General features: G+C 40.9%; 1 protein-coding gene across 1 annotated transcript in view; it reads left to right on the top strand.

Annotated features, from left to right (window-relative positions):
- The window catches only part of LOC121297237 (A disintegrin and metalloproteinase with thrombospondin motifs 2-like), a 369444-nt gene that overhangs the window by 118907 nt on the left and 223482 nt on the right, over positions 1–27055 (top strand). Inside the window, exon 3 of the mRNA XM_041223406.1 lies at positions 16480–16642. Within this exon, the coding sequence (XP_041079340.1) occupies positions 16480–16642 (163 nt within the window). The remainder of the gene's footprint in view (positions 1–16479; positions 16643–27055) is intronic.

The raw sequence follows: 27055 nt of genomic DNA, 5'->3' as shown, positions 1-27055 counted from the left end.
AAACAGCGCATGTGAAAATAAATTGGACCTGACGTGCCTGACAGGCACTGAATAAATGGACTGCTAAGGGTTAATCCATTGATCACCGTCAACAGTAACAAAACACCCCTGTTACAGTCGCGTTTATAAGTGGAACCAGTTATAAGGCACCATGTTCGTGGCTTCCGTGCTCCTCAAAATGCCATTCCAGTAGCTTGCACACTTTCATTGTTATAAAAAGAACCTGTAAGATGGTGTGTGGGCGATTCCTGATAACGCATGAGTCAGAGAGTGTCTTTAAGACACCACACCGGCGCACCAGATTTATTAAACACACAAGTGCTTGTGTTTTGGATACCCTCAGGGTTGCTATGAACAATGGTATCTCCCTGAGGTTCTGTACATGCATAAATAATAATCCATAATCAAAAGAGGAAGCAAAACAAAAACCACTGTAAGTAAAACTCCAAAAAAAGGTGCTGCTATACGTAGAGTCTGACCACCTCCGCTAACCTGCGAGGCACTAGATCTAATGACGTTCTCCTTTTCCCTCAATACTGTATTGGTGTGCCCAGATTCCCCCTGAGCTAAAATAAATAACGTCCCAGGGACTGTACTTCTCCAGTATGGGTAAGTATGAACTAATAGTCCAGCTGTCGACTTCAGCCACCTCCGCTGCCTTTTCTTTTACTCAGTCTGTAGACTTCTTTTTCTGGGTTATTCCACTGCTCTGGTCAAAGCTTCTGCTCTGTGGTATCTTGCAAGGGCTTGCCCAAGGAACAGGAGAGCATAACTTTTTTTTCGACCATCTCCCTAAGACACGCCCCTCAACCAATCAAAGAGGATAGCACGACACACCCTTGCTCAACCTCTTTGTTGCCATTGCCATGATTGACAGGCAGGTCAAACAGGGCTTCCAACCCCCCCACATCGCGCAAGCACGCTTGTCACATACACATATAGGGAATACATATACCAAGGTCTTGTAACTATGGTTCCCTATTATTGCAGTTGGAACAGTGTCTCGCTATTAAGTAGAATGATTATCACACTTAGTTGGAACTGTTTCTTGGGCAGGCTGGTGTGTGTTACTGTAACAGCATCCTGGAAGGGGATGACAGTCCCAGGGGTGCAGTAACTGAGCTTTCTCATGGTCTTTGTCTTTTCTGCTTAGCAGCCTATCATATTGAAGCTGAGCAGTGTTTATTGGACTTGAAGGTCTTTTATGCACCGTTTATATTTTATGGGAATATATTTGTGCTAAAGACCTTTCTCTTTGGCCTTGTGTTTCAAGCGGGTGGAAAAAGCATTTTGTATTTCAGCTAAACTCTTCGTTTGGCTCCCCTGGTTATCACCACCTTTATTTTGTGCATCTTTTTTATGAAAAGGAAAATAAAACTGTCTGTGTCACAAAACCAGTGAGATGCAGCTCTGAAGTTTCTTTTAAATGCAAACCTTGTATTCCTGTTCCCACAGGTTGTGTTTCAGTGTGGAGTATGAAAGCATTTGTATTGAAGTTTGTGTTTTGAGTTCCTGTGGAAAACTGTATGAAAAGAAAGCTAGTCAGCACAGTGGTAAAGCACGGATTTATAGCACTAAATATTGGATTTGGTTTTAAATGACTGAAAGATTAAATTGTAGGGTTGTAACAATTAAGGGACCCTTTTGAATGCTGGAAAAAACATTACCGAACCAACTGTCAAACCACTGTAGCCCACCTTCAGTCTGGATCTTAAAACACAGTGGGCAGGACTTTCAAAAGTTTGTAAATGATAACTCCAGTGTTAATCAATAAATCAGTATGTAGCATTGATTTGGGCATTTTCAAGTGGTTGTTATGCCTTTTTCGTTATTAAACATCTCCCTCATGTGTAGTTTTGAAAATATTTTAGCCTTTTCCGTACTTCTGGTTATGAAGGAGATTTATTCACTTGTTTTAACCATTTGTAACCTTACAGAACATTTGTTGTATTGCTAAAACGATATACTGTTATTTGCATGGTGTAATGTTACTACAGTACCAAAAAATTATTAATGCAACTGTAGCCTATTTGAATTCTGCGTACATACATTATATGACAGCTGACCTCTACTGTATATTTTATTTGAATTATACAACTGAAATTTTGGTATAGAAAACGACATATTAGATATTACAATAAAGTTTCCATAGGTGATTGTGGATTTGCAATGCGTCTTTGGCGTTTAACACTTGTGTCTTATCCACGAAACACATACAGAAGTCGACATCATCATAAGAAAATAATAAACCAATATACATAGATGACTTACAGTATTTTTTTTCTTTTTAACCAAAAAAAGATTACAACATGCATATTGAAAGAGCTGTATATGTTAAGCTGCGGCACAATATCCCCCGAATGAGGGTAAATGACTAGTGGGTTTAATTAATTTATTTTTTCATCCGTGCCCCCCGATATTTACCCACACATCAGATAATCATACATCAGCATTGTATATGTGAAGTTATCTAAATAAATGTACATTCTGCATGACAAAATGCACAATAGTTAATTAAGTTTACAAATTATACACAACATATATATTCCCATTATTTTTTATTTCCATTTAGCTGCTGCTCGCTGGTGGGAGAGCTGTCCCTCTGTACACTTGTAGTTTCCCTAGCAGCAAATTATGCTTCCATTCATTTTTCTTAAACTCGTTAACATGCATTTTGAATTACGAGTCCCTCTTACTCTAGTCGCTGAGAAAGGAAGTGATGTAGGTGACCTGCGACACTTAAGCTTTTTAACAAGAAATGCATTCATTAAAAACCTCATCGACAATTATTGATGAAACTCAATCAGGCTTTATGAAGGTTAAACATATTTCTAACAACATTAACTTAGTATTAGGTTTAGTTGATTACAATGAGTTAATGGTAATGGTAACTCTGATTTATTTTTATTTTTTTAGATTTTCACAAGGCCTTTGATACTGTCGCAGGGCTCTATGTTTAGATTTTTAACTACTGGCCCCTCGGGCCACTGAGCTCGTGTTTTTACTGGCCCGGATGCAATTTTATCTGGCCCAATATATTTATATATTTTTTCATGATGGTTTTTATTTTCAGTATCTTTCTAACTGTGTATGGTAACCAAAGAGAGCCCGTGTCTCAAAAGATAGTGGCTAAACGAAGCCTTTCAGTATATGTTACTTCAGCCATTAAACATGTATTTAGCTATAAAGTGCTAAAAGAAGTACAGTAATCTAAACTTGGGTAACATTGAAATTAGAAATGTCATTTAAAGTTATGATGAATATAAATACATACTAAATGTTAAGCACAACAATGCAGTAACTATAACAAAATGGAAGATACTTGGAGTTGGAAAGGAGTTATTTTTTTTAACTCTGGTCTGCAGTTCAATGTAAAACATCTACTGTTGACTTTCTGTGAATGGAGGCGGTAACGTCAACATTTTCATTGACCATTAAAAGTACAACCAGGTATCCCCGTTTTGAATTATTTACAGGTTATTGAAAACAAAGTAACTTGACTTAGAATAATCTGATGTCAGTAATTGATGGCTAGTTGTAATTAGTAATGTTAAACTATTGTAATGTTGGAATGTATTTTCTATTTTGGCCAGGTTACAATATTTACACTAAGATTATGTTATAAATATTATTTGTTAGAATTAAACAGATTTAGAATATTTAGGTTGATATATGATAGGTGTTATTTTATTCTGAATACACTACAGCAAAAATTCTTATTTGGTGGTTTGTGTAATATTATGCTACTGTTGCTTTAATTGGAAGAGATATGCGCTGTGACATTGCTGCTCATTGAGTTCAGTGTATTTTAATTCAGTAAACAAAAGAAAAAAAAACTTGTGCCTAAGGAAGCACCAACACCTACAGAGCGAAGAAATCTCATCTTGGAGATTGTTTGAACACGTTATGAACCCGGCTAGACTTTACCGGCTTACACTGTTATGCTGTCTGCTTGTGCACACGCATTTGCCTTTTATTCTTGGGAGGGTAAGGGACCGGAGTTGGGTAATTGAATGCACAAAAAGATGGCACCCTGTGTATCCAAATAGGAAACTATGTCCATCCCTAATCCTAATAATAAACACTATTAAAACAATATTCATAGTACAAAATAACAACAATTATATTTAGGGTGTTGTCGTATCTGTAGCCTCTCCCAAGTCAGCGCCAATCTTGCTGAGTGATACCAGCGAGTCCTGGAAAGATTCTGAACGGCATTTTTGACCTGAACATATCTGATCCCAAATCAAAAAGTTAGACAATATCTATCCATTGGGACATCTTACTGTGAGACTGGATATGATGTAAACGAAATGTTGAATTCACAACAAATAAAACTGCTGCTTTACCTGCAAGTCTGAGAAACTGACGCCAAACAAGGCAGACCTTTATTTTTTTTTCTCTGTCATAATGAAGCCTCCACTCTAAATGTTCATCTCCATTTGTCTCCATTCATAATTACATTTTTATGATTTTTTATTTCAGCCCTTTCCTTTTGGCTTATTTGTTGCTTAGTTGTAGAAATCCCGATTTGTAAAAGATTTGCACAGCACTTCGGTAGGCAGATTCTGACTGTACAACAAATATGACGAGCTGCGGGAAAGTTAGGATTAGTTCATAGTTATGTTTTTAAAATGGTTTGTAAATTAATTTTCAGCTTTTTGGTACACTGGCCCGTTTTTCTGGATTCATGAAACGGAAGCCATATGCACTAATATAGATATGGTAGATATGAAGCACCACAGGCCCAACTGGGTATATATATATATATATATATATATATATATATATATATATATATATATATATATACTAGTTAAATGTAACCGGCCCAGTTGGGCCTGTGGTGCTTCATATCTGCCGGCCCCGGGCCACCAGGCCATAGGTAAAGCCAAACCATGCTGTTAGACAAGATTTTATCTTTGAAACTCTTAATTTGGAGTTTTTTTGTTAAAGCACTAAAAACTCTTTATAGAGCGGGTAATAGTTCTGTTAATTTATCTCATGGGACATCTCAAAGTTTTGAAGTTCACAGAGGTTTTCGTCAGGGCTGCCCTAGCTCCCATTTTCTTTTTTTTTTATTGACTACCCAAATTCTTTCATTATTGGTAAATCAGAAACATTTTCAAGGGATTGAGATATATGGTAAAGAAATTAAGATATGCCAATAAACAGATAACATGACTATATTTCTTAAAAATGAAAATGAAGTTTCAAAGGCAATAAAATAATTGCTAACTTCTCTCATATGTCGGGTTTAATCCTAAATGTCAATATGTGTGAGATATTAGTCTTGGAATAAAATTGGAAAAAGTGAAATATTAAAGAAAGGATAACATGATTGGTTATCAAGATCACACAACATTTGAAAGAAAGAAAAGTCTTAAACTATAAACCTGTTATAGAGGCTTCTAAGAAAAAATGTAATTTGTGGTTGTTCAGAGATTTTTCTCTTCACGGTTGAGTCCTGTTATCAGAGGGTTTATCAAGAGCATCTTCATAATCTCATATTGGAAATCCCCAAATCAGTGTGTACTGAATTTGAAAAAATCCTGTATAACTTTATTTGGAAAAACAAAACACAAGGATTAAAAAAGATGTGATCACTAATAAATATGGGGAGGGGGGGTCTAAATGTTTTAGATTTAACAATGAAATAATATAAAAGATAAACTGGATTTAAAAAGCACTTAAAACAATCCAAGTAGCATTTGGAATATTATGCCAAACTGCATTTCCCAACAGTTAGGAGGCCTCTGGTTTTTACATCAGTGCCCAGATGATGTGGGAAAACTTCCATTTAAACTTTCTCAAAAAGGCGCTTTTGTTTTGGTCACTTCTACATAAATGTAATTTTTCTCCTCACAGATGTTTTTTTATGGAATAACAAAGCTATTAAATACAAAAATAAAACCCTGTTCCTAGAGCAGTGGTATAATAGTAATATGATGTAAAAATATTTTATTAGTAAGTCAATTAATTAATTCCGATGGTCAATCATACCTATACTCTGAGTTTTTAAATAAATATTCAATCCAATTTTCACGAAAAGAATATGCTTTGCATTTAAGAACATAAGAACATAAGAAAGTTTACAAACGAGAGGAGGCCATTCGGCCCATCTTGCTCGTTTGGTTGTTAGTAGCTTATTGATCCCAAAATCTCATCAAGCAGCTTCTTGAAGGATCCCAGGGTGTCAGCTTCAACAACATTACTGGGGAGTTGATTCCACACCCTCACAATTCTCTGTGTAAAAAAGTGTCTCCTATTTTCTGTTCTGAATGCCCCTTTTTCTAAACTCCATGTGTGACCCCTGGTCCTTGTTTCTTTTTTCAGGCTGAAAAAGTCCCTTGGGTCGACACTGTCAATACCTTTTAGAATTTTGAATGCTTGAATTAGGTCGCCACGTAGTCTTCTTTGTTCAAGACTGAACAGATTCAATTCTTTTAGCCTGTCTGCATATGACATGCCTTTTAAGCCCGGAATAATTCTGGTCGCTCTTCTTTGCACTCTTTCTAGAGCAGCAATATCTTTTTTATAGCGAGGTGACCAGAACTGCACACAATATTCAAGATGAGGTCTTACTAGTGCATTGTACAGTTTTAACATTACTTCCCTTGATTTAAATTCAACACTTTTCACAATGTATCCGAGCATCTTGTTAGCCTTTTTTATAGCTTCCCCACATTGCCTAGATGAAGACATTTCTGAGTCAACAAAAACTCCTAGGTCTTTTTCATAGATTCCTTCTCCAATTTCAATATCTCCCATATGATATTTATAATGTACATTTTTATTTCCTGCGTGCAGTACCTTACACTTTTCTCTATTAAATGTCATTTGCCATGTGTCTGCCCAGTTCTGAATCTTGTCTAGATCATTTTGAATGACCTTTGCTGCTGCAACAGTGTTTGCCACTCCTCCTACTTTTGTGTCGTCTGCAAATTTAACAAGTTTGCTTACTATACCAGAATCTAAATCATTAATGTAGATTAGGAATAGCAGAGGACCTAATACTGATCCCTGTGGTACACCGCTGGTTACCACACTCCATTCTGAGGTTTTTCCTCTAATCAGTACTTTCTGTTTTCTACATGTTAACCACTCCCTAATCCATGTACATGTGTTTCCTTGAATCCCAACTGCGTTCAGTTTGAGAATTAATCTTTTGTGCGGGACTTTGTCAAAAGCTTTCTGGAAATCTAAATAAACCATGTCATATGCTTTGCAATTATCCATTATCGATGTTGCATCCTCAAAAAAATCAAGCAAGTTAGTTAGGCACGATCTCCCTTTCCTAAAACCATGTTGACTGTCTCCCAGTACCCTGTTACCATATAGGTAATTTTCCATTTTGGATCTTATTATAGTTTCCATAAGTTTGCATATAATAGAAGTCAGGCTTACTGGTCTGTAGTTACCTGGTTCAGTTTTGTTTCCCTTTTTGTGGATCGGTATTACGTTTGCAATTTTCCAGTCTGTCGGTACCACCCCTGTGTCAAGAGACTGCTGCATGATCTTGGTTAGCGGTTTGTAAATTACTTCTTTCATTTCTTTGAGTACTACTGGGAGGATCTCGTCCGGCCCAGGGGATTTGTTTATTTTAAGAGCTCCTAGTCCCTTTAACACTTCTGCCTCAGTTATGCTAAAGTTATTTAAAACTGGATAGGAACTGGATGACATGTGGGGCATGTTGTCAGTATCTTCCTTTGTAAAAACTTGTGAAAAGTAATCATTTAACATATTTGCTATTTTTTTTTCTTCCTCTACGATTTTGTCATTTGTATCTCTTAAACATTTAATGTCCTCTTTGAATGTTCTCTTGCTGTTGTAATATTGGAAAAACATTTTGGAATTGGTTTTAGCTCCCTTAGCAATGTTCATTTCTATTTCTCTCTTGGCCTTTCTAACTTCCTTTTTGACTTGCGTTTGCAGTTCTGTGTACTCTTTCTGCGTACTTTCTTTTTGGTCCTTTTTTAATGCTCTGTAAAGTGCCTTTTTTCGCTGAATATTTTTTTTAATTGATCTATTAAACCATTTTGGCAATTTAGTTTTACATTTAGATTTGTCTACTTTAGGGATGTAATTGTTTTGCGCCTCTAGTACTACATTTTTGAAGAACAACCATCCTTCTTCTGTGGGTGTTTTCTCTATTTTACTCCAATCTACTCACACTGGAATCAGAAGATTTGTATGTCAGTCCAGATGGTAGCTTAACTTTATTAAAAGCCAACATATATATTACTACAGAGGGTGTATCTCTGGCCAGCTATGAACATGTAATAGTGTTCGATTTTAGATAAGAAGTTTAATAGCTATTGTTAGAGAACTTTGTAACAGAAAGGTACTACCAGCAGCCAAACTGAATCTAATAATAAATAATACAATGTTAAATGGAATAAGGTGTGGACTATCCCTTATAAATATCTATTAAAAACAAGACTAAAGAAGTATCATACAAACATTTTCATAAGTATTACCCCTGTAACATTTTGTTATATATTCCAAATATAGAGGACAGTTGTGTTCTTTTTTTAACTAAAAAGGAATCTATTGAATATGCATGTATTAACTATGCATATACGAGGGTATTCTGGACTGACATACAAATCTTCTGATTCCAGTGTGAGTGAAGAGAAATTAAAATATATAATGAACCTTTTGATCTTTTTTGTTTTGTATGGTGGGTTCTGCTTCCCTCACATGTTGTATTGTGTAATTGTATTGTTTATATTGTTTTCATAAAAAAGATCCCAACTCAATTTCAAAGTATTAACGGATTGATTTAATTTCGCTTGAAAATCACTTGCTACTAAAGCTCTTGTTATTATACCATGAGTTTGATACAATAACACTGGTTTGTGAAAATCCTGCCCCATGGATCTTATATAACTGGTACTTTGTTACTAAATTTTAAATTATTTGTATTCCTGCTGCTGCTATTTTCCGTTTCTGTCTGCAGTATGATACAGGTCATACTTTCAAAAGAAATGACTCAGATAGTGATTAGCATTTTCATTTTAATTAATGATGCAATCCTAGTTTTTGTTGAGAGGAATGCAAAGAAAGAGAAATAAAACAGAGAGTTTTTTTTTTTTTTTTTCATTGTACAGCACCCCCTTTTTCACATTTATTTTATTTTAAGTGTTTATTCAAGTTAAAAACTGATGTTATTATTTTATGAAAATGTGTCTATGGCCACTTTCTTTATTGTGAAGACTCAACAATGGCAGGGATTATTTAAAAAAAAAAATGTGTTGTGTACTTTGTTTTTACCTGGAGTATGCACAAGATACTGTCTGCTATATTGCTTTCTATGTTTTTTAGTTAATTCATAGAGTAAAGTAAGGCATTTCTAACATTTGGGATAATATTCAACTGTAATAGTGTTATATATAATGGCTTTGATAACGTTTTGAATATCCGAACAAATATCTATATCTTGAACGAATATCCGAACAAGTATCTAAATCTTCAACAAATACCCGAACATGAAAATACCATGTTTGTCCCAGCACTAATAAACAGTTTACTCTTCAAATCTGTTATGACTATTATCTTGATTAAAATTGCAAAAAACCTTTGATAGTATTTTTTATGGTTAACCATGTCCATTTTTATGTAGATCATTCAACTGAAAGCCCTATTATTTTACAGGTAATTTTGTATAAAAAGCTACACATCTGCACACCCTGTGCTCAATACGCCAAGAGCTGTTTACGAAGTTTAAATGCTACTTTCTTTGTTTTATTTAGGATTGTCATTAAGTCTTGCACAGTTTAATTATGCAAACACCTGTTAAACAGCAAAACGTTTCTCTACAGATTAAGGATGTGCTGAAACAGGAACGCTACTTATGAGTTACAACCTTTCAGATGCAGCTTTATTATGATCCCCTGCAAGGGATGAAATTCCTGACAATGGCGATATAGTGGAGGCAGTCTGATGAAAACGTGTTGTTAACATTATTTAGCATAACGTATTGAGATTACAGTAATCCCTCGGTAGAATGCTCTCGCATTAACCGAATCCTCGGCTATAACGCACACAGTTCATGTCTCAGAATTTCTTTAGTTCCCTTTCAATTCGAAAATAACCATCAACGTATGGGACATTACCGTCATGCAGTAGGGATTGGCTGAGCTTTATAGCAAAGCTGCCGATAGGCCTCTGCAAGAGCTGTCGTGTAAGCCCGCCCCCCTGGGAGCTTACTATACGCAGCGCACAGAGACTCTCTTCCTCTTTTGTCTTCAGCATCGGTAGCGGTAGGTACTTGAACTCGTGACTGTCTGTACTCACTAAGCTTAGGCTTGAGAAGCTGATTTTGGCCCCTTCTCCGAGTTTATTTCAGTTCCGTTTATTATTGGTATTTGGGTTATATAATTGTGTATATATATTTTATATATTACTTTATATATCCCTTCACGCTTTGCTTCGGCATCGCGTTTTTGTTTAACTTTGTGGTCTCCGTTTTCTCCTATTAGATAATTCTAATTTTATTGTGTGTTTTTGGGTTGTATATATATTATATATATATATATATATATATATATATATATATATATATATATATATATATATATATATATATATATATATATATTATTAGGACTAGCGCTGTTGGCTTTTTGTCACGCATGTATTGCAGCCTCCTTTCTTGCCTGGCTAGACCGCCTCTAGAATCTTCCACTGCTGTGTGTTCCCCACCGCGTGGTAGCTGTACGGTTTGCCCTACAGTATCTCTCACAGTACACCAAGCACTTGCTGCAGCGTCCCAAAAAAAAAAAAAAAATCCCTTTTTCACCATAAGAAGACGACCACCAAGCACATACTCCCTTAGCACCAAGGTAAGTATTAAAACCAAATAAGACACTGTACCAACACTAGCGTCTCCACTCTGCGGGTCAGCTGATGCTTAGGCGTCTTGTGCTAGCGTCTTGACGCTCAGTACTCGCTATGCAAGGTGTCAGCGCTTCGGCGCTCAGTGTAGCGCTTTCGCGCTTGGGACTCGTGCTCGAGGCTAGGTGCGTCGTTGCTCGACGTTTGACGCTTCGCCGCATGCACCTCGACGCTCGGCGTTTCGACGCGCGGTGCTCGGCGCTTCGATGCTCAGTGCTCGGCGCTTCAACGCTCCATGCTTCGACACCACGTGCTCGGCGCTTCAACGCTATACGCTCGGCGCTTCGACGCCACGTGCTTGACACTCGGCGCTTCAATGCTACACGCTCGACGCTAGGCGCTACGTCGCTTCACGCTCGACGCAAGGCGCTTCAAAGCCACAAGCTCGACGCATCGGCCCTCTGCCGCTCGACGCCTGACGCTCGGCGTTTTGACGCTAGATGCTCGGCACTTAGACTATCGACGCTAGCCGCCTCGGTCGATGTTTGCCGTGCCGTGCTCAACTGAGATGTCGGGCTTTCACCACTGCACGTCCTGCCTGACCCTCACGAGGAGTGCATGGCATGTCTTGGGCCAGAACACGCTGCATCCGCGCTGGCGGATAGAGCTTTTTGCCACATTTGTGCTGGATTTCAAGCATGTGCCCTTCAACAAAGGGCTAAGAAGTCAGTGGGTGGGCACTCCCCTTCGTCGGGATCTTCACACACTATTTCAGCCCTGCCGTCATCTATTGCGACGCCTCCAGGGCGACTGCAGCTCTCCACAAGCCTGGTCTCCCGGATTACAGCCGGTTAGAGGTCCCCTACCAAACGCACTAGGGCTTGTAGCCCCTCCCCTCCTAGGGCACGCCCTCTTCGGGAGTCTAGGTCGCCCTCCAGATCGTCTCGACGTAGAGGACGCTCTTGTTCCCCTCATCACGACAGGCGATACAGAGACAGGTCAGGGGTGGTGGAGTTAACCTCCAAGATGTCGCAATTCATGAAGGTTATGATGGGACAGCAGTCCCTTCTCATGTCTCTAGCTACTGCAGTGCCTCGAGCCCCAGAACAACCCACTGGGCCCGTCACCAGCCAACCAGTGGCCCCCCCACAATTTCCCTTGGCCGTTTCCCTTCCAATGCAACCGCAGAAGGACTGGGATATCGACGCCGTCTCCAGAAATGCCTCTGACATCCTGGAAGGGAACAGTGTAGAGACTGAGGTAGCCTCCCACCGGTGGATGCTGCGTTCGCCGCATTGGTTAAAACGCCGACACTATCTGGGCTTACAAAGGACCCAGCGTGTCCTAATAAGCAGTGCAGGACCACAGAGATACACCTCAAAAAAGGGTACTCTGCGGCCACGGAGGCAGTCAGACTGTCTAATGTAGCCAGTCTACCGGCGGTTTACCAGGCGGCACTCATTAGAGACCTACCTGAGTGCCCTTCTGCGGCCCTCAGAAGCGAGCTAGGCACAGTCAGCCAGCTGCTGGTGAAGCTAGCCCAGCTCAAAGCGTGGGTTCAGGGCAGGAGCATTGCTTCTATGGTTGTGGCCAGAAGACAGCTCTGGCTTTCGCAGGCGAGAGTGCAGGAGCCTGACAAGGCCCCCCTGCTGGACGTTCCAATTACACCCGGACACACATTTCGTCCGGCAGTGGAGGAGATGCTGCAACGCTCTGTCAAGGCGCGGGAGGCGTCACAGCAAATGGCCAAGATGTGGCCAAATAAGCAGTTCCAGCCGAAGCGGCCTCAGGAACAGCCATGGCGTAAGACACCACCACAGCAGCAGATGGAGGTAGTAGGACCTCCCCCGTAGGTCCATCAGCACGTGGCCAGCCTGGCTTTACGAAGCCACGGCGCGAAGAATGGTGCCCTAGAGGAGGTGGCAGGTCACATCCTAGTGGCTCTGGCCAGGCCCCTCGTGAGCAAGCGCAGCCAAAGCAGCCCTGAGACACCCAGGCAGCTATTAGCCCACCCTTATACTGTTCCACACCTCCAGTTCTGGCAACAATGCTCCAACCACATCTGGGTGCACAAGACCATTTCCACTTGGTACACCCTTCAGTTCCGTTTAAAGCCCCCCCCCCCCCCCCCCCCCCTTTCAGGGGGGTGGTCGTAACTGCAGTGAAGGACTCTGTTCAGTCCTCAGCTCTGAATGTGGAGATACAGGCACTGCTCAGGAAGCATGCCATTCAACAAGTAGACCCTGCTCTGATCGACCAGGGGTTCTATTCCAAATACTTCCTAGTGCCCAAAAAGGACGTGCGTTTTCGAATTGCGTTTTCGAATTGAAAGGGAACGATAGGTTGTGGATGCAACCCTGAAAATGATAGGTTGCGGATACAACTCCGGTTCCCTGAAAGAGAAAATAACCATCAACCCACGAGGTCGCTCCGGAAGCCTTCTCGGCCCGAAGAGCAAAAAAGGAAGAGAGTCTCTGCGCGCTGCGTATAGTAAGCTCCCAGGGGGGCAGACTTACACAGCAGCTCGTGCAGAGGCCTATCGGTAGCTTTGCTATAAAGCTCAGCCAATCCCTACTGCCTGATGGCAATATCTCATACGTTGATGGTTATTTTCTCTTTCAGGGAACCGGAGTTGTATCCGCAACCTATCATTTTCCAAGGTTACAGAGTTCCTTTCTGTATTACATTCTTCTGTAATGTATTTAGCAGTCTCCATTAATCTTGCTCTTGAGGCAGGTGCACACTAATTGGATCTCTTGGCTGATTGCTGCACTCTCCTCTTCCTACAGCATGCTTTTCCAGTGAACCAGGGCGCTTACATATTTAACAGCGTGATGCAATTATTCAAACAATGTGTAAACTACTTTGGTTACTTAAAAAAGAACAGCAAAAACACTGCTTCATTAACAGTTCTTCATTAAAAAGTCTTGTAATTCAGTCATGTTTTTATTTAATCTCTGTCCAATATCAATGATAGAGACTACTGAGTCTGAGATATACGAGTATTGTCTTCAGATGTTAGTACATGTCTCCAGGTATGCTTTGTTTTTGTTTGCAAGAACACCAAAGTCTAGTTTGTCTCCTATTTTTGTTTGTTCATTTTCAGATACTATATTTTATACCTTGTGTTGTGTGTTTTTATGCAAGGCTTGTTGATTCCTTTAGGTTTAAAATACCAATATTGAAGCATTTTATGTAGTTAGATTAGTATAGTCACGGATGATGTAAATACAGTAATTTACAGTGGCTTGCGAAGGTATTGACCCCCCCTTGGCATTTTTCCTATTTTGTTGCCTTACAACCTGGAATTAAAATGGATTTTTATTTGGATTTCACGTAATGGACATACACAAAATAGTCCAAATTGTTGAAGTGAAATGAAAAAAATAACTTGTTTAAAAAAATTCTAAAAAATAAATAACGGAAAAGTGGTGCGTGCATATGTATTCACCCCCTTTGCTATTAAGCCTCTAAATAAGATCTGGTGCAACCAATTACCTTCAGAAGTCACATAATTAGTTAAATAAAGTCCACCTGTGTGCAGTCTAAGTGTCACATGATCTGTCACATGATCTCAGTATATATACACCTGTTCTGAAAGGCCCCAGAGTCTGCAACACAACTAAGCAAGAGGCACCACCAAGCAAGCCGCACCATAAGACCAAGGAGCTCTCCAAACAGGTCAGGGACAAAGTTGTGGAGAAGTACAGATCAGGGTTGGGTTATAAAAACATATCTGAAACTTTGAACATCCCACAGAGCACCATTAAAGCCATTATTAAAAAATGGAAAGAATATGGCACCACTACAAACCTGGCAAGAGAGGGCCGCCCACCAAAACTCACAGACCAGGCAAGGAGGGCATTAATCAGAGAGGCAAAAAAGAGACCAAAGATAACCCTAAAGGAGCTGCAAAGCTCCACAGCAGAGACTGGAGTATCTGTCCATAGGACCACTTTAAGCCGTACACTCCACAGAGCTGGGCTTTACGGAAGAGTGGCCAGAAAAAAAGCCATTGCTTAAAGAAAAAAATAAACAAACACATTTGTTGTTTGCCAAAAGGCATTTGGGAAACTCCCCAAACATATGGAAGAAGGTACTCTGGTCAGATGAGACTAAAATTGAGCTGTTTGGCCATCAAGGAAAACGCTATGTCTAGCACAAACCCAACACCTCTCATCACCCCAAGAACACCATCCCCACAGTGAAGCATGGTGATGGCAGCAGCATGCTATGGGGATGTTTTTCATCAGCAGGGACTGGGAAACTGGTCAGAATTGAACTAATGATGGATGGCGCTAAATACAGGGAAATTCTTGAGGGAAACCTGTTTCAGTCTTCCAGAGATTTGAGACTGGGACGGAGGTTCACCTTCCAGCAGGACAATGACCCTAAGCATACCGCTAAAGCAACACTCAAGTGGTTTACGGGGAAACATTTAAATGTCTTGGAATGGCCTAGTCAAAGCCCAGACCTCAATCCAATTGAGAATCTGTGGTATGATTTAAAGATTGCTGTACACCAGCGGAACCCATCCAACTTGAAGGAGCTGGAGCAGTTTTGCCTTGAAGAATGGGCAAAAATCCCAGTGGCTAGATGTGCCAAGCTTATAGATACATACCCCAAGAGATTTGCAGCTGTAATTGCTGCAAAAGGTGGCTCTACAAAGTATTGACTTTGGGGGGGTGAATACTTATGCACGCTCAAGTTTTCTGTTTTTTTGTCTTATTTCTTGTTTGTTTCACAATAAAAAATATTTTGCATTTTCAAAGTGGTAGGCATGTTGTGTAAATCAAATGATACAAACCCCCAAAAAATCAATTTTAATTCCAGGTTGTAAGGCAGCAAAATAGGAAAAATGCCAAGGGGGGTCAATACTTTCGCAAGCCACTGTAAACGAATTAGTGGACAATTGTTATCAATTACCATAGCTACTCATTATACTAACTGCCAATGTGTAAATTAGCTACTAAAAACGACATTGTTTCAGTCACAAAACCTGATCTTAAGTACATTTTACCTTTGGCTTTCCACGTAAGGCCTCTCTCAAGCAGTGATTATTTCTTTCAAAGCACCCAGTTTATATGATTGTTGTTTGTTTGCAGAGGAGGAGGTAAACAGTGGAATTAGTTCAGTGGTCTCAATCTACAGTATCTCACAGTCCACATCACAAAACCACCACAGAATTGGACACATAACAGGTGCAGGACTGAATGGCAGGGGTTGATCAAAGCTCAAGAAGAATATTATTGCTCCTGTCTGCACTGACTAAACAAACACAGAGTACTGTATGGGATACATTCTAAAATCCTTTTACCGAGATCAGCATTAGCACATTTCTTTCAGGAAAGAAAAACGCACACACAAAAGTTACGAAGCCAAACGTGTTTCACAATTCTATAACTCAGACCATTTTGACAGTACATTGTACATGTACTACTATACAGTGTGCATACCCTTCACTAATTCATAATGTCATTGTACTGCTATACAGTGTGCATACACTTCACTAATTCACTGTTTCAGTATTTTTTATGTGTAATAATCAAGGTAGCACTGCAGTCTTCAGTTTGTTCTTGTTTGTTTTGAATTGGATTACTAGTAATAGAGGTCCTTGTTGTTTCTGTGTTAACTCTGCAGGCTGGGATAATCCGCACGGAGAAGGAGGAGTTCTTCATCGAGCCTGTGGAGTCGGGTGGAGAGCTGGGAGAGGAGGAGCAGGGGGGTCGGCCACACATCATTTACCGCAAGTCCTCCATCAAAACCAGTCCCAGCAACCAAACCAACGACTTCCACAGCAAAGGTCAGTTGAGACAAACTAGTCAAGACATCTAGTTACATTTTCAGAGGCATTGGTTCACAAACTCGTCAAGACATCTAGTTAAACTATGGTGTGCAGGGTGAGTCATACAGTCTGGGGAGCCCAGAGGAGCCTCCTGGCTGTGTGGTGTGCAGGGTGAGTCATACAGTCAGGGGTGCCTCCTGGCTCTGTGGTGTGCAGGATGTCATACAGTCTGGGGAGCTCAGAGGAGCCTCCTGGCTGTGTAGTGTGCAGGGTAAGTCATACAGTCAGGGGAGCCTCCTAGCTGTGTGGTGTGCAGGGTGAGTCATACAGTCAGGGGAGCCTCCTGGCTGTGTGGTGTGCAGGGTGTCATACAGTCAGGGGAGCCTCCTTGCTGTGTGGTGTGCAGGGTGAGTCATACAGTCAGAGGAGCCTCCTGGCTGCATTGGGTGCAGGGTGAGTCATACAGTCAGGGGAGCTTCCTGGCTGCGTGGTGGGCAGGGTGATTCATACAGTCAAGGGAGCCTCCTGGCTGTGTGGTGTGCAGGGTGATTCATACAGTCAGGGGAGCCTCATGGCTGTGTGGTATGCAGGGTGTCATAGTCAGGGGAGCCTCCTGGCTGTGTATTGTGCATAGTGAGTCATACAGTCAGGGGAGCCTCCTGGCTGTGTGGGGTGAGTCATACAGTCATTTAAGACAAAAGAATCGTAAAATAGTATTGTTACTTTTCTTTAAAAAAAAAGGATATATTCATTTAATAGTGTGCCCTGAAGAATTGCCTTGTATATTTTTCATAACTGATGTCATATTTTGGCAGCACTTTGCTGATTCCCGTCGTTGTCCAGCTTGTGAAGGGAGACTGGGATGCGTGCAGAACAGTAATTCCATTGCACTGGAAGCTGTTAATACCAGTGTGTGCATTGTATTATAAATGACCCTGATTGACTTTGGCACAAAGTAGCAGCTCTGCATTATGTCTGTCGTTTTCCTATCATATGGGAATGTGGGGCCATACAAGCATTCTGTTAAACTAATGGAAACAAATGAGGCCCAGTCTGCAGAAACATAATACAATAAAACTACTACAATGAGGGAACGTTGCGCCTCTGTGGCCGTATAGCCGTTTCCACCCATATCTGTGGTAAGAACCTACAGCATGTTAGGCTTTCCCTGCCATCTCCAGGCCTTCCTTCTCACATAAATAGCACACTTTGTGGCCGCTGTGTTGTCAAATGTAATTACAGGGGCTTTTGAGGTGCTGCGTTTGATGTGGAATTTTGTGAATGGAAAATTTTGTAATCGTTTTGCGGAATTTAAACTTAGTGTTGCTTTGGCAGGCAAGAGACGTTAGGAAGGGTTCTCCGGTTTTATAAGGAAATTGGTTTCTTGAATATGTTCTCTTTAGGGATGGGGTTGGGGGGCCTGTTATTCTTGTTCAGTGAAATTCTGTAGGCAGTAAATGGCTGCATGTCTGCAGCTGAAAAGGCACCCTTGGCTTCGAGACAGCATTTGGAAATTATATAACTATTATTCCTAGCTGAAGAGAGTTCTGCTTTTTCATTGTTTTGTTTATGTATTGTGATGTTCACTGGATGTCTAGTGTGACTCAAGCATCTTGTTTACAATTAGAGAATTTGAAGTCAAGTCAACAAAATGTGAGATTTCCTCCTTACTCTGGTAAACTCCTAGTTCCTAATTGTTAACAAGCGTTTTCTCATTTACAGAGGGGGAGAAAGCAACCCAAGCAAGATTATCTTCCTAAGTGATTTAAAATTGGAAAAATCACCAAAACAGTGTTGGTGGATTAGCCCTTTCCCACCCATCTCATTCACATTGTGCCCCTGGACCATATGAGCGAGATTGTGGTCAATGGCTTTGTTCAAGACACCCAAGAGTAGATTTCTTAAATGTAATTTGATTCAACTTCACCTCATCTGTGTTGTGGTGATTTGTTTATTAAATTACCCGAAATCTCCCATTTTAGATCACCTAGGAACATAATCTTGCTTAGGTTGTTTTCTGTCGCTCCTTAAATGAGAAAACACTTATTACCACTGTAATGCATGGTGGTTTTGTACCTTTCCCATAGCTTTGCATTTACCTTAGTGCACCATGCTTTACTGTACCTCCCCGAGATATACAATGCTTACCTATTGTCACCTTCATGCCTTATAAGGGTAGGCACGGGAGGGTTACAGCTCCTGGTGGATCATATATTTGTGCCCAAGTGAAATTAGTTTAAGCAAACTGAAAATCCTTTTAAGAAGAGCAAACAACATTCATGACTGTATCTGGTCATGGGTTTGAAAGCTGATATACCTATAATGCTTTACTAAAATGCTAAAAATTTTATATATATATATATATATATATATATATATATATATATATATATATATATATATATATATTGTAAGGTACCAGGGAGGGGGGTAAAATCCTTCCCTGCTAAAAACCTTGTGAGAATGCACATTTGGGTGTTATGGGGTTTAATTGTAATTGTTTTAATGATTTAGTTAATCCTCGGCACCTGATCGTAATTATAAATTAGAGACAGGTGCAGGGTATTTAAAAGAGGCAGCCAGACTGATCGGGGCTGCTGAGTGAAGAGCCCGACTGCGTGTGTGTCCAGTCGTATTGAAGAGAGTGCTGAGAGAAGCCCGTTTTGGTGTTTGTCAGGTAAACGGCTTAGCCGTCCTGTGGTTTAGTGAGGAACCAGTCTATGTTTAGTCAGAGCTCCAAGAGGGAGCTAGGCATTTGTTTTGTTTTCATTTCTGTGTTTATTAAAAAGTGCGCGTCAGCGCCGTAAAAGATCAATTTGTGTCCTGGGTCTATCTTAAAGGGGCAACGAACTCCGTGAGTGCGAGGATCGTTTTACATATGGTACCAGAAGTGTGTGTGGGCGCCCCTATGACCCAGTAAAATGGAAACCCTAGAGGATTTGGTCGCTTTGATGAAGAGAAACACTGCTGCCCAGATTGAGCAGAATAAGAGATGGAGATTGAAACTTGGACTGCCAGAGCCAGAGCCGACGGAGCTGGATCTGCTGCTCCAAAAATGGGAGCAGGCAAGACAAGCCCAGCCGCCGCTCCCAGAGCCCAGAGAAGAGGAGCCGCCGCTCCCAGAGCCCAGAGAAGAGGAGCCGCCGCTCCCAGAGCCCAGAGAAGAGGAGCCGCCGCTCCCAGAGCCCAGAGAAGAGGAGCCGCCGCTCCCAGAGCCCAGAGAAGAGGAGCCGCCGCTCCCAGAGCCCAGAGAAGAGGAGCCGCCGCTCCCAGAGCCCAGAGAGGGAGAAGCGATGAACAAAGAGGAGGAGGTGAGGTGCCCACCTCCATCACCCCAGCGAACCAGTCCGGCACTGCCAGTTGCGGTCCCTTGCCCCTTGCTCCTGGACACCCTGCCGGTCTTCCTAGACCTTCCTGCGCTGGACCTGGAGCCCAGGAGTCTGCAACATTGGCCACAGCTTTTCCCCTGGTTCCCTGCTCCGCTCTTCCCGAGCACCCAGACGTCGCTGGGCTGCTGCCAGACGTCGCTGTTGCTCCCCCTGTTCGCTGCTTCGCTCCCCCTGGGTGATCGGACATCGCTGCGCCGGTCCCCAGTGGAAGATCTCTGTCCACTGCTGCATCCTCCTGTTCCCCGGTCGTCACTTCGGTCGGCCCTGTCATCCCGGTGGGGTCCCTTGTCGCCGGTTCAGGGTCCCTTCCCGGAAGTGCCGGAAGGTTCGACCCACCCTCAAGTCCGCCCGTGGAAGAGGGCGGAAATGGACATTTCGGGACTTGAGTGTGGGTGGTTGTGTTTTAGGGGAGGGGGTGGCCTTGGTATGGCCGATCAGTGTTTCACACTTGAGGGGGAGGATGTGTAAGGTACCAGGGAGGGGGTTAAAATCCTTCCCTGCTAAAAACCTTGTGAGAATGCACATTTGGGTGTTATGGGGTTTAATTGTAATTGTTTTAATGATTTAGTTAATCCTCGGCACCTGATCGTAATTATAAATTAGAGACAGGTGCAGGGTATTTAAAAGAGGCAGCCAGACTGATCGGGGCTGCTGAGTGAAGAGCCCGACTGCGTGTGTGTCCAGTCGTATTGAAGAGAGTGCTGAGAGAAGCCCGTTTTGGTGTTTGTCAGGTAAACGGCTTAGCCGTCCTGTGGTTTAGTGAGGAACCAGTCTATGTTTAGTCAGAGCTCCAAGAGGGAGCTAGGCATTTGTTTTGTTTTCATTTCTGTGTTTATTAAAAAGTGCGCGTCAGCGCCGTAAAAGATCAATTTTTGTGTCCTGGGTCTATCTTAAAGGGGCAACGAACTCCGTGAGTGCGAGGATCGTTTTACAATATATATATATATATATATATATATATATATATATATATATATATATATATATATATATATATATATATATACACTGAACAAAAATATAAACATAACATGCAACAATTTCAAAGATTTTAATGAGTTACAGTTCATATAAGGAAATTAGTCAACTGAAATAAATTCATTAGGCCCTAATCTATGGCTTTCAGATGACTGGGAATACAGATATGCATCTGTTGGTCACAGATACCTTAAAGAAAATGTAGGAGCATGGATCAGAAAACTAGTCAGTGTCTGGTGTGACTACCATTTACCTCATGCAGCGCAACACATCTCCTTCGCATAGAGTTGATCAGGCTGTTGATTGTGGCCTGTGGAATGTTGTCCCACTCCTCTTCAATGGCTGTGCGAAGTTGCTGGATATTGGCAGGAACTGGAACATGCTGTCGTACACGTCGATCCAGCGCATCCCAAACATGCTCAATGGGTGACATGTCTGGTGAGTATGGAGGCCATGAAAGAACTGGGACATTTTCAGCTTCCAGAAATTGTGTACAGATCTCTGCGACATGGGGCTGTGCAATATCATGCTGAAACATGAGGTGATGGTGGCGGATGAATGGTACAACAATCATTTCCAGATATGCTGTCCAAGCTCTTTTGAAGAAGCACAAAGAAACGGTCAACGTTGAGGACCGTAGACGCAGTGATTGGCCAAGGAAACTTACTGCAGCAGATGAAAGACACATCATGCTTAGTTCCCTTCGCAATCTGAAGATGTCCAGCAATGCCATCAGCCCAGAATTGGCAGAAAACAGTGGGACCCTGGTACACGCATCTACTGTCCGGAGAAGTCTGGTCAGAAGTGGTCTTCATGGAAGACTTGCGGCCAAAAAGCCATGCCTCCAACATGGAAACAAGGCCAAGCGATTATGCACGAAAACACAGGAACTGGGGTGCAGAAAAATGGCAGCAGGTGCTCTAGACTGATGAGTCAAAATTAGAAATATTTGGCTGTAGCAGAAGGCAGTTTGTTTGCCGAAGGGCTGGAGAGCGGTACATGAATGAATGTCTGCAGGCAACAGTGAAGCATGGTGGAGGTTCCTTGCAAGTTTGGGGCTGCATTTCTGCAAATGGAGTTGGGGATTTGGTCAGAATTAATGGTTTCCTCAATACTGAGTACAGGCTGATTCTTATCCATCATGCAATACCATCAGGGAGGCATCTGATTGGCCCCAAATTTATTCTGCAGCATGACAACGACCCCAAACATACAGCGAAAGTCATTAAGAACTATGTTCAGCGTAAAAAAGAACAAGGAGTCCTGGAAGTGATGGTATGGCCCCCACAGAGCCCTGATCTCAACATCATTGAATCTGTTTGGGATTACATGAAGAGAGAGAAGCAACTTAGAGTGCCTAAATCCACAGAAGAACTGTGGTTAGTTCTCCAAGATGTTTGGGCCAACCTACCTGCCGAATTCCTTCAAAAACTGTGTGCAAGTGTACCTAGAAGAATTGATGCTGTTTTGAAGGGAAAGGGTGGTCACACCAAATATTGATTTGATGTAGATTTTTCTTCTGTTCACTCACTTTGCATTTTGTTAATTGATAAGTATAAACTATTAACATGTCTATTTTTGAAAGCATTCTTACTTTACAGCATTTTTTTGTTATGTTGTAATTTTTTTTTAGCAAAACATCGCCCGATCAGTTTACAAAAAGTTAGATATGTGGTAATTCTAAGAAAAAGCTGTTAATTGGAGGAAACACAGGCCTCTGTTTGAGTCAAGCTGGATTCCATCTTCTTCTGTTTTCCTCTGACTTGCATTCAGTCAGGATGGAAGTCTTGCTTCAGATCCCTTCTCCTCCAAGGAAAGTAGCACAATGGATTCCGTTATCCAGTATTTAGCATCACAGGTCTGTTGGTTCACCAATTCTGGCTGACCCCTTACAAACCGTTAACCAAGATCATGCAGCAGTCTTTTGACACAGGGGTGGTACCGACAGACTGGAAAATTGCAAACGTAATACCGATCCACAAAAAGGGAAACAAAACTGAACCAGGTAACTACAGACCAGTAAGCCTGACTTCTATTATATGCAAACTTATGGAAAGTATAATAAGATCCAAAATGGAAAATTACCTATATGGTAACAGGGTCCTGGGAGACAGTCAACATGGTTTTAGGAAAGGGAGATCGTGTCTAACTAACTTGCTTGATTATTTTGAGGATGCAACATTGATAATGGATAATTGCTAAAGCATATGACATGGTTTATTTAGATTTCCAGAAAGCTTTTGACAAAGTCCCGCACAAAAGATTAATTCTCAAACTGAATGCAGTTGGGATTCAAGGAAACACATGTACATGGATTAGGGAGTGGTTAACATGTAGAAAACAGAAAGTACTGATTAGAGGAAAAACCTCAGAATGGAGTGTGGTAACCAGTGGTGTACCACAGGGATCAGTATTAGGTCCTCTGCTATTCCTAATCTACAGTAATGATTTAGATTCTGGTATAGTAAGCAAACTTGTTAAATTTGCAGACGACACAAAAGTAGGAGGAGTGGCAAACACTGTTGTAGCAGCAAAGGTCATTCAAAATGATCTAGACAAGATTCAGAACTGGGCAGACACATGGCAAATGACATTTAATAGAGAAAAGTGTAAGGTACTGCACGCAGGAAATAAAAATGTACATTATAAATATCATATGGGAGATACTGAAATTGGAGAAGGAATCTATGAAAAAGACCTAGGAGTTTTTGTTGACTCAGAAATGTCTTCATCTAAACAATGTGGGGAAGCTATAAAACAGGCTAACAAGATGATCAGATACATTGTGAAAAGTGTTGAATTTAAATCAAGGGAAGTAATGTTAAAACTGTACAATGCACTAGTAAGACCTCATCTTGAATATTGTGTTCAGTTCTGGTCACCTCGCTATAAAAAAGATATTGCTGCTCTAGAAAGAGTGCAAAGAAGAGCGACCAGAATTATTCCGGGCTTAAAAGGCATGTCATATGCAGACAGGCTAAAAGAATTGAATCTGTTCAGTCTTGAACATAGAAGACTACGTGGTGACCTAATTCAAGCATTCAAAATTCTAAAAGGTACTGACAGTGTCGACCCAAGGGACTTTTTCAGCCTGAAAAAAGAAACAAGGACCAGGGGTCACAAATGGAGATTAGACAAAGGGACATTCAGAACAGAAAATAGGAGGCACTTTTTTACACAGAGAATTGTGAGGGTCTGGAATCAACTCCCCAGTAATGTTGTTGAAGCTGACACCCTGGGATCCTTCAAGAAGCTGCTTGATGAGATTCTGGGATCAATAAGCTACTAACAACCAAACGACCAAGATGGGCTGAATGGCCTCCTCTCGTTTGTAAACTTTCTTGTGTTCTTATGTTCTTATGTAATGCATTGAAACTTCCTGTGTGCTCCCCACATTTTATACATTCCGGGAGTTCAACTGCTGCCCATTCTGCGTGATTTGGACAAGTCAGAACAGAAAATAGGAGGCACTTTTTTACACAGAGAATTGTGAGGGTCTGGAATCAACTCCCCAGTAATGTTGTTGAAGCTGACACCCTGGGATCCTTCAAGAAGCTGCTTGATGAGATTCTGGGATCAATAAGCTACTAACAACCAAACGACCAAGATGGGCTGAATGGCCTCCTCTCGTTTGTAAACTTTCTTGTGTTCTTATGTTCTTATGTAATGCATTGAAACTTCCTGTGTGCTCCCCACATTTTATACATTCCGGGAGTTCAACTGCTGCCCATTCTGCGTGATTTGGACAAGTCACCCTCACTGTTTCTTTTCCATTAAGAATATGGATTGGTATTCCTGAGCTTATTGTAGCATAGACATGTTCCTATCTATGAAAACAGGCTTTACAATCTCCCTTGGAGTTTCCCTTTCTTTTCTGACATCTGTCACTTACAATCTTTTTCTCTTGAAAGGGCCCTCGGCTTTCTGAATTATATTATCCTTAGCCCAAATCTGAACCTCCTGAAGGACAGTTATGAAAAGTCCTGTACATTTCAATTTGGTATATCATTCTAGGCACTCTATGAGTTATTTTAATGCTCTGGACAGAATATTGGCTCACTTCCATGTTTCCAGACTGCCACACTTCAGAATCATAATTTCTGAGTTGATATGTCCATCACTAAATTACACAAAGTTGCTGCCTGAACACCTGTGCCAATTGTGTATATCTTAAACATCCGACCAGGTCTAAGGACCTTAGTTAGCGTCATGACATTGTGCTTTACCATGCTTTCACATTTTGTTGTACTTTTTACTATTGTCATCTTTTATAAGGGGAGAGAGCTGAATTGTTATTTTTTTACATCTTTGATGAAGATCATTTATATACATGAAACTTATTGTCTCACAAGTCTGGAGGCAGTACAGTAGTCTGTGCCCTGGCTTGGCCACTACATTCATCTTCCCTATGTGACACAAGCTCAAAGAGTAAAAATGAAATTGAGAAGTATTAAGAAGCAAGGAGTATGACCAGCTTCCTTCACAAAAAGTGGTTCAAATTGCTGTTGGCTTAAACAGTTTTTTTTTTTTTTTCTATGGATCCTTCCGCTTGTTGCTTTCTGCACCTCTCAGTCTTTGTGTTGGCAGTAAGAATGTTGCACTGACATTTCATAAAAGGGAAAAGCACAAAAAAAGTGTCTCTGAAGGAAACAGAAGACAGGACGGAAAAACAGCTTGATGGCGGTGTCCATGGCAACAAATGGCATTTTTGTTATGGAATTGGGATTTAGTGAAATGAATATTTTCTTTTTTAAATATTTCATTTTTTAAAGCTGTACCACTTTATTTAACTAACCACTGGGTTAGTTAAAGAAAGAACGCTTGCATATTTCATGAGTGTAGTACTTCAAGAACCCTTGCTGAAATGATATTTGCACTGTGTATTTCCTGTAATAACGGTTATATCAGTAGTTGTACAACTTAGCAGTTGGGTTTTGTACAGTGTTGATATATTCAGTTTGGGTGTTGTACAGTGTTGATCTATTCAGTTTGAGTGTTGTACAGTGTTTTTATATTAGCAGTTTGGTTGTTGTAAAGTGTTGATCTATTCAGTTTGGGTGTTGTACAGTGGATATGTTCGGTTTTGGTGTTGTACAGTGTTTATATATTAGCAGATTGAGTGTCGTACAGTGTTGATATATTCAGTTTGGGTGTTGTACGGTGTTGATCTATTCAGTTTGGATTTTGTATAGTGTTGATATATTAGTAGTTTGGGTGTTGTACAGTGTTGATCTATTCAGTTTGTGTGTTATATAGTGTTGATATATTAGCAGTTTGGCTGTTGCGCAGTGTTGATATGTTAGCAGTTTGGTTGTTGTACAGTGTTGATATATTCAGTTCTGGTGTTGTACCGTGTTGATATATTAGCAGTTTGGGTGTTGTACAGTGTTGATATATTCAGTTCTGGTGTTGTACCGTGTTGGTATATTAGCAGTTTGGGTGTTGTTCAGTGTTGATATATTCAGTTCTGGTGTTGTACCGTGTTGATATATTAGCAGTTTGGGTGTTGTACAGTGTTGATATATTCAGTTCTGGTGTTGTACCGTGTTGGTATATTAGCAGTTTGGGTGTTGTTCAGTGTTGATATGTTAGCAGTTTGGGTGTTGCGCAGTGTTGATATGTTAGCAGTTTGGGTGTTGTTCAGTGTTGATATATTCAGTTTCGGTTTTGTACATTGTGGCAGGAAATACTGTTGCGGTGACCCAGACCAGAAGGAGGAACAACAAAAACAAAAGGTACGATTCAATTGCACGCGTGCCGTTTTATTTACAGAAAACAAAAATAAATAAAATATTTAAACAAAAACAAACACTTGCTCGCAGAGCAGAAATAAAACAATTACACAAAATAAATCTCGGACACAAATAATGAATTCAGGTCCGGCTAGGCAGTAGCCTTCACGGATCCTTATATTCTTTTAAATTTAGTTTTTCCACTCTCACTTCTCGCTCACTCTCGTTCGTCCTCTGAACACCCACCCCGGGTGCAGAGAGCTGCAGGTATTTATACAGGTGACCACCTCCCGATTAGCAACAAATTAGTCATTTAAATAATTTGGGAGATG

This window comes from Polyodon spathula, chromosome 22, assembly GCF_017654505.1.
Source record: "Polyodon spathula isolate WHYD16114869_AA chromosome 22, ASM1765450v1, whole genome shotgun sequence".
Lineage (NCBI taxonomy): Eukaryota > Metazoa > Chordata > Actinopteri > Acipenseriformes > Polyodontidae > Polyodon > Polyodon spathula.
The sequence above is the reverse complement of the archived record's forward strand: the minus strand, read 5'-3'. Positions and strand labels throughout refer to the sequence as shown.